Genomic DNA, 18921 nt, shown 5'->3' with positions numbered 1-18921 from the left:
CCCTTTGCCAGCAGCACTCTGCCACGTCCTTGTCCTCTGGCCTTTGCAAGCTTCCCTGGCTCTGTTTGCTCAGAGGCCCTGCCCTACCCAGTGTCTGCTGGAGGCCTGGCTGAGAGGGTCCAGCCTGTGCCCAGTCACTGGGGCCACGACCAAGAAAGGCTGAGATGAAACCCAGGATGCCAGAAGGCAGGTGTGAGCCCTATGTGCTCCTAACCGGGAGCAAGGATCTGTCCAGCCAAGCAGGGGCAGGGTTGGGCTGACAGGATGGGGACCCAGGCCAGGAACTAACTTCACAGGAAAAGCCCTGGGTGGACAGGAAGATTCCAGAGCATACTGTGGCTGATAAGGGCAACAGGCAGCAGTGTGCAGCTAGGGAGGCTGGGGTGGCCCTGTCCTCTGGGCAGCACCCCCCAGAGCTAGCTGGCAGCAAGCCTCGTACACAAGGTAAGACCACAGAGCCTGGCAGTGGTTTGGAATTCGTTCTTCTCTTTTGTTAAAAGGGGGAAAGGAAGTGGATGCGGGTACCCCCAGGCGCAGGGGGAGGCATGCAGGTGGCCCCAGCAGGCAGGCGCTGGGAGGCGGTGGGAAGAGTCCTGGAGTTTCCCACAATCCTTTTCTCTGCAAGGAACAGCAACGCTGGCTGATGAGCGGGTGGGGCAGGAGGCAGGGCCCTGGGGAGGGGGCGGCGGGCAGAGGGCTGGGGGCTCACTCTAACATGCAAAGTCCAGCTGCCCCGGGAACTAAGTTGCTTCTGAAGAGCGACACATGTAGAAATACACAGACACGGCCACGCGCACACATGCGGAGAGGCTCTGCATTCCTTAGGGTGGGGGTCGAGGCCTGCCGGCCCCCAAGGAGCTCCAAGCCAGGGATCAGTGATGTCTCCGCCAGGATGGTCCTCTGCAGTACCCCTGGGCCAGGTGGGGCAGATTCGTCTTCGAAGGAAGGCCACGTGGTCTCTGAAGTTCTGTCCGCCAGGCACCCAGGCTGCTCTGAACCACTCCATGTGCTGGCCATGACCTTGCGTGTGGGCAGCTGCGTGTTTTGGCACCAGACATGTCCCTGCCTGGCTAGAGTCCGTGCTTTCCCCTCCAGGGCTCCAGGGACCAAGGGGTGCAGACATAAAAGGGGTGAAGGGGGCCCGCGGAGACGTCCTCTCCCCCGCCCCACGGGGTCCTGGGCTCCGGGAGGGGGGAGGGGCCTCCCTTATCTCTCTGCCTCCATGGCAGGGTGGGCCCTGGGTTCCGAGGTGGCCTGTTGGGGGGCCAGGGGTGGCCAGTCTGAAGCCGGAGAAGGGGGTGCCGGAGTCCACAGGGGTGGCTGTGGCTGGTGGTGCTGTGGGCCCCCCGGGGGCGAGGCGGCCGTGGGCCAGCTGGGGGTCGAGAAGCTGCCCGTGGCGGCATGGGGGAAGTGCGGTGGGGGTGACGTGGCTGTCGCAGCCATTGGGCTGCCGCTGCCACCGCTGTGAAAACTCTCGGAGGCCTTGAGACGGGAGAACATGGTGAGAGCGTCAGGGAAGTTGGGGGGTGTGGCAGGGGTGTTGGCAGGAGTGCACATCTGTAGGGGGAAGAGAGGAGAGATGGGGTGAGCACCCTTTCCTGGAGGGGCCCTCACTGCCTCCCAAGGGGAGATGAGTGGCTTCCCCATTCTCAGAAGGCTCTGCGTCCCTTCCCCAGCTGCCCCAGCTGGTCTGTCGCCCAGGGGCTCCCACCCAGGGGCTCCCAGAGAAACCCAGAGATGAACCCACCTGGCCTCACTCTGGGCAGCCCAGTGCCTGGGGCCGTAAGGCTTTCCCAGCCCGCCTCATTCCCCCGGCCACAGCATCCCTGGGGTGCTGCAGTATGAGGGCCTTCAATGACCCAGAGGCCAGTGCCCCACAGGTCTCACGGGGAACTGGCACAGGCAGGATTAAATGCAGGGCCCATGAAGCCACCCATCTCCAAAGAGGTCAAGCCCCCACCTACGCCAGTGCCCTCGCATACGTGGGCCAGGGGCTGCTTATGCATGGAACTAGCTTGGCCTCCTTCCACCCAACCCAGAACTGGGGGCTCTGGGGACACTTACCATCTGGTGGTGGTGGTGGCTGTAGGGGATGTTGGTCTCCTGAAAAAAGGCGCTGAGGGCTGTCTGCAGGAAGAAAAGTGCCTGCTCACCCTCCAGGCCCCTGTCGGCCCTGCCGCGCTGCCCCTGTTCCCCCGCTCCTCTGAGGCTAGCGATGACCCTGGCTGGACCAGTGAGTGGGAGGGGCAAGTCTCGGTGCTGAGGCCCAGTGGCTTGCCTGTCACCTCCAACCCTCACCGCTGTCCAAGGAAGAGCCATGGAACACCATGGGCAGTTTGGGTGCCTGCCCTTCCCCTGCTGCTCGCCACCTGCCTCAGTGCCTAAGACCTTCAGAGCCCCCTCCGAAACATGACCGGCAGTACCTTCACCCCATCCTGGGGTAAAGGCAGCACGACCCCAAGTAGCCCAACCAGAACCCCCACCACCATGCTGTTTCAGCAAATTCTAGCCCGCTGTCACCACCATGACAGGTAGCAAGTCTCTACTCTTCTCTAAGCCTTGGTTTTCTCATCTTTGAAGCTGCGGCATCTTGCAGGAGTCTGAGCCTGGCAGAGGGGAACCCTTGCTGCCCCACCCAGCTCTGCTTCTGGCTGATCAAGGGACCCCTGTTTGGACCTTGCTTTCTCCATCTGTACCACAAAGAGGCTGGACTAAGTGGCTTCCAGGGTCCCCTTTCTTGCAGCAGTGATCTCCTAAGATCACCAGATTCCAGCAGGCAGGGCCTGGCGCCAAGTAGACAAGCCTGGGGTTTAGGCTTACTTGCTCACCCACCCGAGCCTCCCTCGGAACAGCACCCAGGTGGTGGAGCAGAAAGACAGCCCATGGCGGACCGAAGCCACCATGGGTTCACAACAGCTCCCGGCACAGCTCCCCAGCTACCCGCTCTTGGCTTGCACCATGCTAGGCACACGATGCTCCACAGTGGGGCCACATGCCACACTGATCATGGTGTAGGCACCCAGCATGTCTCCCTCCCAGTGGGAGAATGGATTGTCATCGTTCACTGCACAAGCAGGGAAATGAAGGTAGGAAGTGACTTGCTGAGGGTCAGCTGGTGCTCAGGAGACAGAGAAGGGAGTGCTCAGGAACAGCCAGGGCAGGTGGGGGAGGGAGACAGAGTGAGCCCGGAGCCCTTTCCTGTCTGTGTGTCAGTTCGGCAAGCTTCAGAGGTCCTTGGTGACTGGGAGCTGAGGAGCTCCAGAGGGAGGCACTGGAATTTGCTATGTCCTGGCTGGGGCCTGGCAGAGGTGGGGAGGCCTGTCCCAGAGAACTAAGGCTGCTCTTGCAAAAGGGTCGGTAAGGGAGCCCCGCACGTGTGTGAGGGGTCCTCATGGCCCTACCAAGTTCCAGGCCCAAACTTGGAGCTTCAAGCAGCTGAGGTGCCCCCACTGCCAGCCCTCAGGCCCATTCCCCCAATGCCATCTTGACTTTCTGGCCCTCCCAGATCTGGCACACCCAGAACTCCAGACTGTTCCCGGGATCTGCCCTCGGTTAGGGGGATAGGGGTAGAGGGGCTATGTTTTTAAAAATCTTTTAAAAATAATCTGGGAAATTTCCTGCAGGAGACATCCTACCTGGGTGTCCCCTAACAGGGGTGGTGTGGGAGCTCAGGCATGGGGGCTGGTCTTTAAGCACTCTCCCAGATCCCAAGACCCTCGGTCAGTGGCGACTGGGTCCCAAAGCCCAGGCTCGCTGTGCAAATCCCAACCGGAACCCCCTCTGCAGGCTGCTGTGTATATTCTCCACTGAGAAACATGTGCCCCGCTAGACACAGGCCCCTCCCCCTGCAGCCTCCTGCCCCCATTAGCACCTGAATTGCAGCGAAAGTGACCCAGAAACACCGCATGGTGGATGCGGGTGGAGCGTGGAGGGGGATGGGGAGGCTACATGAGCCCCTCACTCACCCCCATTCCAAGGCCTGAAGTCCTGTCACCTTCCTCCAACCTCCCTGGCAGCTTCTACTTTACAGATGGCCCAACTGAGACTGGGGTGGAGGGCACAGGGCTCCCACCACGGGGTCACTGGGAACCACCACAGGCTGCTGCCCCTCCTGGGAACAGTTTTGTGCCCTAATCACACACCAAATGCACGGGGTGGGGGGCTGTGCATGTGAGAGTTTTCAGTTAACCCTGATGCTGAAAGAAGTGGCTCAAGTGGCTTGGGTGGCTGCTGGGTGCCAGGCTCTGAGGGCTGGGCTGAGTCCTGCAGGCAGGGACCGCCTCCCACAAGACACCTGCCTGCCCAGCCCCAGGCAGGAAGGGAACCCTGCATGCAGATGTGGGACTGCCATGAATGTGGTTTTGCAAGTTTTGCTACATCCAACCCTTGACACAAACAGGGCTGATGTGAGCTGTGGAGGAGAGGGGGGCAGCAGGGAGAGCTTCCTCTGGGTGGGGCTTCCTCGGGGAACAGGGGGCAGTGAGCTGGTCATCAGAGGCTGACTCACAGCTCCCTTCACAACATACAGATGTGGAAACTGAGGCCAGAAGGACAGAGCAGCTTCCCATCTCCCAGAGTGAACACCACAAACGGTCAGTAGCCCCCAAGACCTCTGGCAGGAGGGAAGTGGGCAAGGAGGGAGGGATGGAGTCATCTGGATGGGATGGCCACTGCCTTCCCAGACTGTCCCAAGCTTGGTACATTCTGATCCCCATCCAGTCCTCAGGAGGCAGAGCCCCAAAGTCCTCTAGCTCCTGGTACCTCCTGCAGGCCCTGGCACAGCTCCCTCATGGAAAAACCAGGTTTCCAGTCCCCAGTTGGGCACGGTGAGGGGCACAGCTCATGGGGCTCTGGCCTCATCCCCAGATACTGCCATGGGGTTAATCCTGGGGTCGGTGAATTAGGGAAGGCCAGGCAGCCTCTGGATAGCAGAAACCAAGAGCACTACTACCCTGTGTGTTAAGGGAGGCCCGGGGGAGTGGGTGCCAGACTGGGGCAGCCTCACCTCCTACCCAGCTGGCCTGAAAGCTAGTGAACATCCTCCCCAGTGCACCGGCAAAGGCACAGATACCCCTGCCAGCCTCTGGAGAGCACCTGGACGCGAGCATGGAGTCCCCAGGCACACCTCTGGAGGGGGTACATGCTCATCCCTATGCTGTAGTGTGGGGCTCCGACTCGCCACCCATACACTCCACACTGTGTACACACATCACACCGTGCCCGGCAGGGGCTGCATCTGCACACCCTCCACATGTGTACGCACTGATCACACACAAACGCACCGGGGGCTGCGCGTTCACACGCGCGCCAGCCAACGTGCCAGCAGGTCCGCCACCTCCCCGGTACCTGACCAACGCCGTGGCGCGGTGCGTGCGTAAACACAAATGCACATGGACGTCTGAGCACGCCGACGGCTGCCCACCAGGCACGCGGACCCTCGGACCACTAGCCGGGAGCGGCTCCGCCCTCAGGCCCAGCTCGGCCGAGGCCTGGGGCGTCCTCCTTCCGGCCGCCAGCCCGACTGTCTGTCCGCACTGAGGCGCAGCCCCGCCCTCGGCCGTTACCCAGACCAAAGGGGTAGCGGGGTCTCCGTCTCGATCCCGGGGGACTCGGGGCCCCGCAGGGGCGACGTATCGTCGACCCGTAGCCCAATTCTGACCTCCGCCCGCCGGGAGCCCTTGGTGCCCGGACGCCGGGCGGCGCCGTCTGGAGAGCGGGTCAGGTCCGCGGCCCGGAGCGGAGCGCACAGCCGGCACGCGTCCACACCGCCCGCCCCCGCCCCGCGGCCACGCGGGACACATCCCGCCCGCGGCCCCGGCCCCGGCGCCGCGCACCTCGAACTGCCAGTGGGCCGCCTGCAGCAGCTGTTTCGCCTGGTCGGCCGCGCAGCCCGCCGTCAGCACGAACTGGTTGATCATGACCTGGTGCTTGAGCTCGTCCATGTTCACGGACATGGCGCCGCCGCGCTGCCCGCTCCGGCCTCCCTCCGCCGCCCGCGCCTCCGCCTCACGCGTCCACCATTAGCGAGCCGGCTCCGGCTAATACAAATATTTACTGTGCGGCTCTGACTCACCGCGCCTCGCCTCGCTCCGCCGGCGCGGCGGCATGCTGGGAGATGTAGTCCCCGCGCCGCTCCAGGCGCCCCGGCGGAGCGTGGCCGGCGCCCCCAGGGGACGCGAAGCCGGGGAAGGGGCGTGTCTAAGCGCCGAGCGCTGGCTGTGCGGATGCCCACGCCGTGACCCGAGCTAGGTGTGTCCACGTCGCCCTCGTTGCTCTCAGTGGCACCAGCGCCCCTGCTCTAGCACAGATGGGGCTCCCCAGGCGGGGGGCACGTGTGTGCATGGGCGCCAACGCCCGACCACAGGGTATTGGCCAAGTCCTGGGGACCATGTCTGAACGCTGAGTGCCTACTGTGTGCATATGCCTGGGCCGTGACCAGGGCCGGGGTGTCCACGTCGCCCTTGTTGCTCTGGGTGGCACCTGCGCTCCTGTTCTGGCACCGATGGATGTCCGCAGGCGGCGGCCTCACATCTGTGCATAGGCGTCTTTGCCAAGGCCCAGGAACAGTGTCTGAATGCTGAGCGCCTACTGTGTGCAAGAAGCACCTGGGCCGGGACCAGAGGCAGTTACGTCCACGTCGCCCTCATTGCTCTCGGTAGCATTCACGACCCTGCTTTGGCCGGAATTAGGAGCCCAGAGGCCGGGGCCACAGATATGTGCATCGGCACAAACCGCCAGGCCATCTTTGACGTCTTTGCCAAGCCCCGGGGATTGTGACTGAACGCTGAGCGCCTACTGTCTGCAGATGTCCAGGCCATGGCCAGAGCCAGGCATGTCCATGTTGCCCTCGTTGCTCTCGGTGGCATCCGTTCCCCTGCTCTGGCACAAATTGGGGTCCCAAGGTGGGGGACACAGATCTGTGCATGGGCGCAAACACTGAGCCACAGGCGTCTTTACCAAGACCCAGGGACCCTGAACCCCTCTGTAACTGGCATCGCACTGTGTTAAGTAGTAGGCACATCCTTAAGAGAGGAGGCTCTAGGAATTTTGGCCCGAATCTTTGGTCTAGGCTGCAAAGTCCCGAAAGGACTGGCACACTGTAGGCGCCAACAAATACTCGTTCAGTGAACGAATGAATGAGTGAGTTAATCCGCCCTTCAAAGCTCCGCTGCAAGTCATCGCCTCCAGGCAGCCTCCTGGGTCTCCCCACTCAATCTCGCAACGCCCACTCGTGGCTCAGGTCCTTCCCAGCCTGGCGCTGGGCCTGCCCCACAGTAGCCCGATGTGGACGGCGCCTGGGACAGGCTGACGGGGCCGGCGGCCTCTGGCGCTTCGGGGTCCCCTCACCCAGCAGTTCCCCCACGGTCCCACGGTTCTTGCTCTTTGCCGGAAATCTCGGCCCTCAGCTGGCGGGCGCCAGGGCCCCGCGGAGCCAGTTCCGGAGCGGCTTCAAACTCCCATTCCCAGAATGCCCCGGTTTATTTGCATCGTTTGGTCCCGGTGACGTCAGGTGAGTGAGGTCGTGTCTTGACCAATAGACAGCTTCGAGGTGTTAGGACCTGGCCATATAAGGTAAACAAAGCTGGTTGCCCAATCAGGAGGCGGCTGGGGCGGGTCCTGGGCCAGGGAGGCCGGGGGCGGGACCGGGGGCGGGGCGGCCGGGCCGTGTTTACAAGACCCGCACATGGCACTTCCGGTTGACGTCGCTGGAGGCTGGTGAGGCCTTAGCCGGTTCAGAGTGGCCGGGGTCGCTGAAGTGCGGTCACAGCCGCTCTCGGTGACCTTGGTCCGGTTCCTTGCGCACCGTGGCCCCACTCAACTTCGTTGAGTCACTGTTTGTTGTGTCCTTTCTCTGCTCCTGGCCCGGGGCGACAGGAGAGCAATAGCCTGGTGGGAGGCTGTGAGGACTGTTAGGGAGGATGAGTGTAGCCTAGCAAGATGGAAAATGCCCTCCGGGGTTGGCGCGGTGGCTTGTAATCCCAACAACTACGAGGCCGAGGAAGGAGGATTTCCCAGGCCCAGGAGTTTGAGAACATGCCTCTACAGAGATACAAATTTTAAGAAAATGAACCGGTTTCAGGCTTGGCACGGTGACTCACGTCTGTAATCGCAGCGCTTTGGGAGGCCAAGGCTGGTGGATCACCAGGTTAGGAGTTGGAGACCAGTCTGACCATGGTGAAAACCTGTCTCTACTAAAAATACAAAAATTAGCTGATCGTGGTGGCACGCGTCTGTAATCCCAGCTACTCGGGAGGTTAAGACAGGAGAATCGCTTGAACCCGGGAGGCAGAGTTCGCGCCACTGCGCTCCGTCCGACCTGGGCGACAGAGTGAGACTCCGTCTCAAAAACAAAAAGGCACACCTGTAATCCTAGCACTTTGGGAGGCGGAGCGGGGAGGATCACTAGGTCAGGAGTTCAAGACCAGACTGGCCAACATGGTGAAACCCCATCTCTACTAAAAAATACAGAAATTAGCTGGGCGTGGTGACTCGTGCCTGTAATCCCAACTACTTAGGAGGCTGAGGTATGAGAACTGCTTGAACCGGGACCCGGGAGGCGGAGGTTGGAGTGAGCCAAGATCGCGCCACTGCACTCCAGCCTGGACTACAGAATGAGACTCCATCTCAAAAAAAACTAGCCGGGTTCCACGGCTCACACCTGTAATCTCAACACTTTTGGAGGCCGAGACAGGCGGATCTTGAGTCCAGGAGTTTGCAAACAGCCTGGGCAAAATAGTGAGACCCTTGTCTCTACAAAAATAAAAATAGGGGCTGGGCATGGTGGCTCACGCCTGTAATCCAAGCACTTTGGAGGCCAAGGCGGGCAGATCACCTGAGGTTAGGAGTTCAAGACCACCAGCCTGACCAACATGGTGAAACCCTGTCTCTAAAAAAAAATAAAATAAAATAAAAAATAAAAATTAAAAAAATTGGCAGGGGCACAGTGGCTCACGCCTATAATCCTAGCATTTTGGGAAGCCGAGACAGGTAGATCACTTGAGGTCAGAAGTTCAAGACCAGCCTGGAAAACATGGTGAAACCCTGTCTCTACTAAAAATACCAGATTAGCCGGGTGTGGTGGCACATGCCTGTAGTCCCAGCTACTTGGGAGGCTGAGGCAGAGGTTTCAGTGAGCTGTGATCGCGCCACTGCACTCCAGCCTGGCGACAGAGGAGACTCTATTAAAAAAAAAAAAAAAAAAAAAAAAATCACTACAGCCTATTAAAGTAGAAGGATCCCTTGAGCCCTAGAGGTTCAGGCTGCAGTGAGCCATGATTGTGACTGGGTGACAGAGTAAGATCCTGTCTGCAAAAAATAAGAAATTCCCTAGGGAGGTGGGCACTGGCCTTGGGAGTGAGTTAAGGGCCACCGAAGTGTTTAAATAGATCTGATCCCTTGTACGCTTAGGGATCACTGTGGCTGTAGCAATGCCAGGGTCAGATGGTGCTGGAGAGCTCCAGTCTGAACTAGGCGATGTTCTTGATGTGTCTGGTTCCAGGGGAGTCTGCCCTGCCCGCAGAATTGTTTGGAATGGAGGGACTTGCCTCAAGCTGCAGCTCCTACCTCGTCCCTTCAAGCCTGCCAAGGACTCTCCCATTGTGGGTGGTGGGAGGAGAACAGTGGGGGAACTAGTGGACTGGACCTGAAATATCCTGGGGTGGGAGGGTAGGGTGGTGGAGGAAGCTGGGGCACCAAGATAGCTGAGAGGGTGGGGAAGAGAAAGGAGTCAGGGTGCAGTGGGCTTGGCCTCTGAGGGCTGGGGGTGGGAGCCTGGCCTATGGGCATGGGGCGGACCTGAGTGTTCTCTTTTCCCAGGCAGGCACTTGGTCTTGACAGAAGCCACCTGACCTGGGGAAATACAGCTGAAGCTTCTTTCCTGCTGCTTGGGGATCACTCAGGGGCCATAGTATTTTGCAAGCCCTGATGGTTTTAAGAGATGTTTGCTGGCCGGGCGCGGTGGCTCAAGCCTGTAATCCCAGCACTTTGGGAGGCCGAGGCGGGTGGATCACGAGGTCGAGAGATCAAGACCATCCTGGTCAACATGGTGAAACCCCGTCTCTACTAAAAATACAAAAAATTAGCTGGGCATGGTGGCGCGTGCCTGTAATCCCAGCTACTCAGGAGGCTGAGGCAGGAGAATTGCCTGAACCCAGGAGGCGGAGGTTGCGGTGAGCGGAGATCGCGCCATTGCACTCCAGCCTGGGCAACAAGAGCGAAACTCCGTCTCAAAAAAAAAAAAAAAAAAAAAGAGATGTTTGCTGATGCTAAGAGTTGCCCCTTAACCTTTGCAAAGTTCATCTGCATGAATTAATGTGGGCAAAGTGCTCTATAGGGTAGGCGGGCAATAAAAAACTAGCTCTGAATAGGATTACCGCTATAATGATTACCACTGGGGCTGCAACACAGCATGGGAGAAGGCGGGCAGGTTCAGGAGCCAGACAGACCTGGGTGTCAGGCTTGACTCTGCTGCTTAATGATGATGCTTAATGACTTAATGGTTAATCTTGAGCAAGTTACCGGAGCTCTGGGCTTCACTTTCTCACTGGTGGGGCTGAGTTCTGGCAGCACTGCTGTGGAAGATGAATGCCTGTCAGGGGCGTAGTGCAGTGTCTGGTGCTTGGTGCACGGTTTTAGCACTCAACTCTGCCTCCATCTGGACCACGCTGGGAAGGCCCAGCCCTATTTTACAAGTAAAACTGAGGCTGGAATCTGGCCTTAGCCTCTGACATTCAGAACCTGTAGAGAAGAGCAGGCACCCAAGGTGACTTTCTGGCAAGGGAGGAGGGACACTGTCTTGGCAGGGCCCACTGGGGCTTGTCTTGTACAGGGAGTTAGGAAGTACCTGTGCCCCTCCTTCCACCCTCGTCCAGGTACTACTCAGCTGCGTGCCCAGGCTTGCCCAGCCCAGGAGGAGCTCTCTCAGCCCAGCAGACTGGCAAGAGTGGGCAGGTGGGGCTGGCAGAATCAAAGGTCACCCTACTGGTCTCCATGTAACCCCCTCACCCCCATCCTCTAAACCAGCTTGTTTTTCCGGGGCAACAGGGAATTAAAAAACAGGCGTATTTTCAGCCAAGAGGAGCCTGACTGGAGAGTGAACTTTGGATTCCTTAGTGGGCTGGGATGGACCGTGACAGCCGGGGCCAGCATCTAGCGGGAGGGAGAGGAGAAGGCACTTCCAGCAGTGCCCTTATTTCACCTGAGGGCCCAAGGGGTTCAAGGCTTTGCCAGACGTCACATGGCCAGTCGATGGAGGGCCCAGGGCCCTGCCCCCCCCCACCTCCCCCCGGTCTTTCATTTATTCCATAGATGTGCTTATCATACACTCATCGGGTGCCTGGCTCTGGGAACACAAGAATAGGCCAGGATCCTGCCTGCTCAAGGGCTTGAGAAGTCTAGACCTGAGACTCGGGCACTCAGACAAGGAAGCCACCAGTTGTCTCCAGGGTCCGTCTTTATGCTTCCTTTTTATTTTTTGAGACAGGGTCTCACTTTGTCACCCAGGCTGGAGTGTGGCAGCACAATCATGGCCTCCGCCTCCTGGGCTCAAATGATTCTCCCACCTTTGCCTTCCAAGTAGCTGGGACTACATTTGTGCACCACCAGCCTGGTTAATGTTTATATTTTTTGTAGAGATAGGGTTTTGCCACGGTGCTCAGGCTGGTCTCCAACTCCCAGGCTCAAGTGATCCACCTGCCTTGGCCTCTCAAAATGCTGAGATTATAGGCCTGAGACACTGCACCTGGCCCTGCCTTCATAGAGAGCCCAAAGCTGGCTGAATGAGAGGCAAGATCTGGCTCTTGCCTTGCTCCTGACGTTGGATTCTGTCCTCTCCCCGTCACTTGGTTCCAGCCCTGTGTCGTGCTCCATTCTTTCCCACTGTCAAGCTTTTGTATATGCCATCACCCTTACCTAGAACCTGGAGCAATCTACCCCCTCACATTTTGCCTAGCTGGCTATTAGTTGTATTTCAAGTCCTGGCTTAGCTGTCACTTCCTCAAAAAAAACCCTTTCCTGAGCTGGGTGCAGTGGCTCAGGCCTGTAATCCCAGTACTTTGGGAGGCTGAGGCGGGTGGATCACTTGAGGTCAGGAATTCGAGACCGGCCTCGCCAACAAGGGGAAACCCCATTCTACTAATAATACAAAAATTAGCTGGGCGTGATAGTGCACACCTGCAATCCCAGCTACCTGGGAGGCTGAGGCAGGAGACTTGCTTGAACTTGGGAAGCAGAGATTGCAATGAGCTGAGATCACGCCATTGCAAACTGCAGCCTGGGCGACAGAGCAAGTCTCGATCTCACTAAAAAACAAAACAAAATAGCCAGGCGAGGTGGCTCTTGCCTGTAATCCCAGCACTTTGGGAGGCTGAGGAGGGCAGATCACGAGGTCAAGAGATGAGCCCATTCAGGCCAACATAGTGAAACCCCATCTGTACAAAAAATACAAAAATTAGCTGGGTTTGGTGGCATGCACCTGAAGTCCCAGCTACCCGGAACACTGAGGTAGGAGAATCACTTGAACCTAGGAGGTGGAGGTTGCAGTGAGCTGAGATCGCACTCCAGCCTGGAGGCAGAGCGAGACTGTCTCAGAAAAACCCCACAACAACCCCTTCCCTGACTCGCCTGCCAGTAGTATCAATTATGCCTCAATCCGTTCTCCCAGAGCACACACCACTTTGGCTCATTGCAACCAATGAGGAATGATACACTTGTAGCTGGGATTACAGACACACGCCACCATGCCCAGCTAATTTTCTGTATTTTTAGTAGAGACGGGGTTTCACCATGTTGACGAGGATGGTCTCGATCTCTTGATCTCGTGATCCACCCGCCTCGGCCTCCCAAAGTGCTGGGATTACAGGCTTGAGCCACCGCGCCCGACCCCCTTCAGCTAATTTTTAAAAATTTTTTCTAAAATAGGGTCCTGTTAACTTGTTATAACTTTTATAGTGTCTATTTCCTCACCTGCCTGCAGCCTCCATGTCTAGCTTGCTCTACCATTTGATGTCTGTTGCCTGGTTCATCACCTGTCACATAGTGGCTGCATGATAAATATTTGTTGAATACATCAATGAATCGGCCAGGCATGATAGCTCACGCCTGTGATCCCAGAACTTTGGGAGGGCAAAGTGGGCAGATTGCTTGAGGTCAGGAGTTTGAGACCAGCCTCTCCAACATGGTGAAACCCTGTCTCTACTAAAAATACAAAAATTATCCAGGCATGGTTGTGGGCACCTGTAATCCCAGCTACTGAGGAGGGTGAGGAAGGAGAATCGCTTGAACCCGGGAGGCAGAGGTTACAGTGAGCCGAAATCACACATGATCAGCCACTGCACTCCAGCCTGGGTGATAGAGCGACTCTGTCTCAATACATGCAGGAACAAATGAATCAATCCAGATGTTGATGAAGGAACTTGGACCAAATCAGGAAGGGCCTGTCTTCCAGTTGGGTGTGGGTAAGCACAGAAAAATATTGGTGAAAGGGCTTTGGGGACACCTTGAGTGCAAAGCTCTGTCGAGAAGAGTTAATGAAACATCCAGCTTAGGCTGGGCGAGGTGGCTCACGCTTATAATCGCAGCACTTTAGGAGGCTGAGGCGGGCAGATTACAAAGTCAAGAGATAAAGACCATCCTGGCCAACATGGTGAAACCCATCTCTACTAAAAATACAAAAATTAGCTGGCTTGGTGGCAGGTACCTGTAATCTCAGTTACTCGAGAAGCTGAGGCAGGAGAATCACCTGTAATCCCAGTTATTCGAGAGGCTGAGGCAGGAGAATCGCTTGAACCCAGGAGGCAGAGGTTGCAATGAGCTGAGATTGTGCTACTGCACTCCAGCCTAGCGACAGAGCGAGTCCATCTCAAAAGAAAGAAAGAAAAGAATGAAAGAGAAAGAAAGGAAAGAAAGAAAAAGAAAGAAAGGAAGGAAGGAAAGAAAGAAACATCCATCCAGCTGGTGGAAACTACTGCTCTTGCCCAGGCTCCATAGGGAGGATGTGGTGTTAGTGTTATTTTTAGCGGGAATAGCTGATCCTCAGGACTCTCCCTTTCTCCCTGCAAACAGAGAGGGCAGTCTGTTGAATGCAGTGTTGGCACAGGAGTGCATGCCCATGTACATGAGTTATGTGATTCAATGGAAAGAAATATAAAATAAGCGAAGAGAGATCACAATGGGTGAGGGTTCTTCAGGCCCATCCATCTGGGGGCAAGAACCTGGCAATATGGCACTCTGGAGCATGCCTCTCTGGAGGCAGGGACATGCTCAGGTAAGAGCAGTGGCCTGGCTCAATTCCAGCTCTGCCGCTCACCTACTGTGCAGCCTCATTAGGGTACTTCATTTCTCTGAGCCTCACTTTCCGGTTTTGTAAATTGGGAATGGAAGTATACATAGAATCTACATCAGATAATTGTGTTTTTTTGTTTGCTTCTTTTTGAAATGGAGTCTCGCTCTGTGGCCCAGGCTGGAGTGCAGTGGTGTGATCTCTGCTCACTGCAACCTCTGCCTCCCAGGTTCAAGCGATTCTCCTGCCTCAGCCTCCCGAGTAGCTGGGATTACAGACATGCACGACCACACCTGGCTAATTTTTATATTTTTAGTAGAGACAGAGTTTTTCCATGTTGGTCAAGCTGGTCTTGAACTCCTGACCTCAGGCAATCTGTCCGCCTTGGCTTCCCAAAGTGCTGGGATTACAAGTGTGAACTACTGTGCTTGGCCAGATAATTGTTTTTATTATTATTATCATTTTGTAGACAGAGTCTCGCTCTGTCACCCACACTGGGGTGCAGTGGCACAATCTTGGCTTACTGTAACTGCCACCTCCCAGGTTTAAGTGATTCTCCTGCCTCAGTCTCCTGAATAGCTGGGATTACAGGTGCGCACCAGCATGCTCAGCTAATTTTCTGTATTTTTAGCAGAGACGAGGTTTCACCATGTTGGCCAGGCTGGTTGCAAACCCCTGACCTCAAGTGATACGCCTGCCTCACCCTCCCAAAGTGCTGGGATTACAAGCATGAGCCACTGTGCCTGGCCTATTTTCAATTGTTTTTATCATTATTATTATTTTTTGAGACTGAGTCTTACTCTGTCACCCAGGCTGGAGTGCAGCGGTGCAATCTCGGCTCACTTCAAACTCTGCCTCCCAGGTTCAAGCAATTCTCCTGCCTCAGCCTCCAGAATAGTTGGGATTACAGGCATGTGCCACCATGCCTGGCTAATTTTTTTTTTATTTTTAGTAGAGACAGGGTTTCACCATATTGGCCAGGCTGGTGTTTTTTATTTAAAAAAAAATTTTTTGTTCTTTCTTTTTTTTTTTTTTTGAGACGGAGTTTCGCTCTTGTTACCCAGGCTGGAGTGCAATGGCGAGATCTAGGCTCACTGCAACCTCCGCCTCCTGGGTTCAGGCAATTCTCCTGCCTCAGTCTCCTGAGTAGCTGGGATTACAGGCACTTGCCACCATGCCCAGCTAATTTTTTGTATTTTTAGTAGAGACGGGGTTTCACCATGTTGACGAGGATGTTCTTGATCTCTTGACTTTGTAATCCACCCGCCTCAGCCTCCCAAAGTGCTGGAATTACAGGCTTGAGCCACCACGCCCGGCCTATTTTAAAAAATTTTTTATTCTTTTTAGAGATAGAATCTCGCTCTGTCACCCAGGCTGAAGTGCAGTGGCATGATAATGGCTCACTGTAGCCTCTACCTCCCAGGCTCAAGCTATGCTCCTGCCTCCACCTCCACAGTAGCTGTGACTGCAGGGGTGTGCCATCACACCTGGCTAATTTTTAAATTTTTGGTAGAGACAGGGTCATGACATGTTGCCCAGTCTGGTCTGGAACTCCTGGGTGCAGGGTATCTGCCTGCCTCGGCTTCCCAAAGTGTTAGGATTACAGGCATGAGCCACCACGCCCAGTCAACGTCAAAGAATTAGATAAGAGAATATGCACAGAGCCTTCAGAATGATGTGTCACAAAGTAAGTGCTCAGTAAATGTGGATCTTGCTTGTGGGCGGGGAGATTTAATCAGGCTACTCCAAGCCTGGACCCTCCTCATAATCACACAAGGCTCTCAGCTGCCATACTCATTTAGCTTACCAAGATCCTCAGCAAGAGGAAGGATGAGGCCAGGTGTGGTGGCTCAAGCCTGTAATCCCAACACTTTGGGAGGTGAATCACTTGAGGCCAGGAGTTCGAGATCAGCCTAGCCAATGTGGTGAAACCCCGTCTCTACTAAAAATACAAAAATTGAGCCAGGCGCGGTGGCTCAAGCCTGTAATCCCAGCACTTTGGGAGGCCGAGGCGGGTGGATCACGAGGTCGAGAGATCGAGACCATCCTGGTCAACATGGTGAAACCCCGTCTCTACTAAAAATACAAAAACTAGCTGGGCGTGGTGGCACATGCCTGTAATCCCAGCTACTTAGGAGCCTGAGGCAGGAGAATAGCCTGAGCCCAGGAGGCGGAGGTTGCGGTGAGCCAAGACCACGCCATTGCACTCCAGCCTGGGTAACAAGAGCGAAACTCCGTCTCAAAAAAAAAAAAAAAAAAAAAAAAAAAAAAAAAAAAAATACAAAAATTGGCCAGGTGTAATGGTGCATGCCTGTAACACCAGCTACTGGGGAGGCTGAGGCACAAGAATCGCTTTGAACACGGGAAGCAGAGGCTGCAGTGAGCTGAGATAGTGCCACTTCTCTCCAGACTGGGCAACAGAACAAGGAGAAAAAAAAAAAAAAAAGGAGGAATACTGGATTCTGGTCTCTGGCCTCTGGAAGGGTATAAGAAGCATTTCCAGGCCAGGCATGGTGGCTCATGCCTGTAATCCCAGTACCTTGGGAGGCCGAAGCAGGCTGATCACCTCAGGTTGGGAGTTCCACACCAGCCTGACCAACATAGAGAAACCCCAACTCTAGTAAAAATACAGAAAATTAGCTGAGCATGCTGATGCGCACCTGTAATCCCAGCTACTCAGGAAGCTGAGGCAGGAGAATTGCTTGAACCTGCGGGGTGGAGGTTGTGGTGAGCTGAGATCTCACCGTTGCACTCCAGCCTGGGCAACAAAAGCGAAACTCCATCTCAAAAACAAACAAACTAAGCATTTCCATGTGGACTGTGGTGAATTGACCATGTGAGACTGTCTGCCCTGCCCTCCCTAGCTGCTTTCTTGGTACAGCAGGCTTGACTTGGGAAATCACCTTCTCAGAATCCCAGTTCCTCAACTGAAAAGTAGGTAAAAAGCGATCTATTTGCAGAGCTGTGTGTGAGTCAAAAGCCAGGGAACACCTTGCACACTGCGAGGTTTTCATCGTGAACCCGATTCTTGCAGTCTTGCCCCCAGCACATTTTATGTGGCCCTCTCTCCTCTGTGCTTCAATTTTCCTGTGTGTAAAATAGGGAGAGTCTACTGCCTTCCGTGGGGGCTGTAAAATGTTTTTAAACTGTTTTGGACGTGGGGCCGGAGAGATGTCTTGAATTCCGGCCAAGGCCAAAGCAGGTGCTTCGCTTCCTCGGTGCACGCCCTACAACAGGTGGGCTCCGCGTAGCAGGTGCTGCTGCGCCCTCTGCCGGTCGGGGCGGGAGACAAAAACGGGGGAGTAGGGAGAATTACAGCGCCTCAGGGAGCTATTTCAGAGGGGGCAAGTGGAAGGCGCTAAGCGAACAGATAATGAAATTACTGAAAGAGTTAATATGTTAGTGCACCGCTTGGAACGCAGAGGGAAGGACCATTTGCGGTGCAGTTGGTGGTTCCTTCCCTCTGAATTTAGGTCCATTTGGTTTGTCCCGGAGTGCTTATCAACACGTCAGAGGGCCTGGGAACGGAGCGTCCTGGGAAATATAGTTTCCAGACGGGCTTCCCGCGCCACTTCCCGGCGCCCTTGGCGGCGAGAGGACTCCATCTCCCGACGTGCCCCGGGTCCGGGAGGCGGAGGGCCGCTGTGGCGTCGGGCCCGTGGCCGAGCCGGGGGTGGGGCTCGAGGCGCCTCCGCGGCCGTGGACAAGCGTCCGTGCGGCCTGGTCCGGGCCATGTCGGTGTGAGGACCCCGCCGCCGCCGCCGCCGACCCACTCGTTCTGGCCCCGGCCCCATCCCCGGCCCGGCAGCGCCGCGCACCATGGGCTCCATTCTCAGCCGTCGCATCGCGGGGGTGGAGGACATCGATATCCAGGCGAACTCGGCCTATCGCTACCCTCCGAAGTCCGGTGAGCGACCGGTCCCCGGCGCGTTCGGCGGGGCGTGGGCTGGAACGCGGGCCCGGCGGGCGCGGGCGCGGGGGCGGGGAGCTGGGGGCTGGGCGCACTATTCGATCCCCTCTGGGTCTTGTACTTTCCCAGAGCCTTCGCGCGGCCCCTTGGCCCCGGGGTCCCGAGCCTTAGGCGTGGCTGGGGACCCCGGAGGAACCAGCGCCAGCCGTGTGCGGCACTGCCACTGCACGGCTGGGGTGACCTTGGGGCAGTCCCTTCGCCCCGGCCGCCTCAGCTCTGTCCTGGGGGGCGGGGAGCTCCTGGGGGAAGCCCTGAGGGCGGGGCGGGGTGCTGAGCCGGGGTCCCGACGCTTCGCTCCTGCCTGGAAAGGGCTCATTGTCGTCAGATTGACCTCACCACGGGGCCGGTTTTCGCTTTCTTTGGTGGCTTGGTGTGAAGGCCAAGCCAGTGGTTTGGGCACTTTCCCACCCATCAAGACGGAGGCTGTTGGTGTGTGTGGGTGGGGGGAGTGGGATTGGGCCCAAGGAGATGATTCGAATTGATGGAGAGGGCCCAGGGTCCTTGCTGAGAGGACAGGAGAGTATTTGGAGAGGACCCACCCGTTTACTCAGGTCTCCGTTTTATGGCTGAGGGACTTAAGTCACCAAGGAGGAAGTGACTGTCAAGATTTCAGCTGGATGGAAGCACAGTTGGAATCAGGACCAGATGTGGGGCTCCCAGGCAGTCTTGTTCC

General features: G+C 56.7%; 2 protein-coding genes and 1 pseudogene across 11 annotated transcripts in view; 1 reads left to right on the top strand and 2 right to left on the bottom strand.

Annotated features, from left to right (window-relative positions):
- Positions 1-466: 466 nt before the first annotated feature.
- UBALD1 (UBA like domain containing 1) lies at positions 467-6177 on the bottom strand. The gene is made up of 3 exons (XM_003928484.3): positions 5835-6177; positions 2065-2127; positions 467-1557 (listed from the first exon to the last, which is right to left on the bottom strand). The coding sequence occupies exons 1-3, from the start codon at positions 5952-5954 to the stop codon at positions 1207-1209; spliced, it is 534 nt and encodes a 177-aa protein (XP_003928533.1). The 5' UTR covers positions 5955-6177; the 3' UTR covers positions 467-1206.
- On the bottom strand, positions 2139-5824 carry LOC141580529 (uncharacterized; annotated as a pseudogene).
- Positions 6178-17921: 11744 nt separating the features above from the next.
- MGRN1 (mahogunin ring finger 1) overlaps positions 17922-18921 on the top strand; it is a 66773-nt gene continuing 65773 nt past the window's right edge. For 3 of the 10 annotated variants that reach the window (XM_074381642.1, XM_074381644.1, XM_074381646.1), the window contains exon 1: positions 17923-18185. In XM_074381642.1, the coding sequence (XP_074237743.1) occupies positions 18098-18185 (88 nt within the window). In that variant the 5' untranslated portion in view covers positions 17923-18097. Of the gene's footprint in view, positions 18186-18921 lie in introns of all 10 variants that reach the window. The other 7 variants (XM_039478006.2, XM_039478005.2, XM_039478009.2 and 4 more) reach the window with 3 other exon arrangements.

The sequence above is a fragment of the Saimiri boliviensis genome, chromosome 12 (genome assembly GCF_048565385.1).
Source record: "Saimiri boliviensis isolate mSaiBol1 chromosome 12, mSaiBol1.pri, whole genome shotgun sequence".
Taxonomy (NCBI): Eukaryota; Metazoa; Chordata; class Mammalia; order Primates; family Cebidae; genus Saimiri; species Saimiri boliviensis.
Note: the sequence above shows the minus strand (reverse complement) of the source record. Positions and strands in the feature narration are given on the sequence as shown.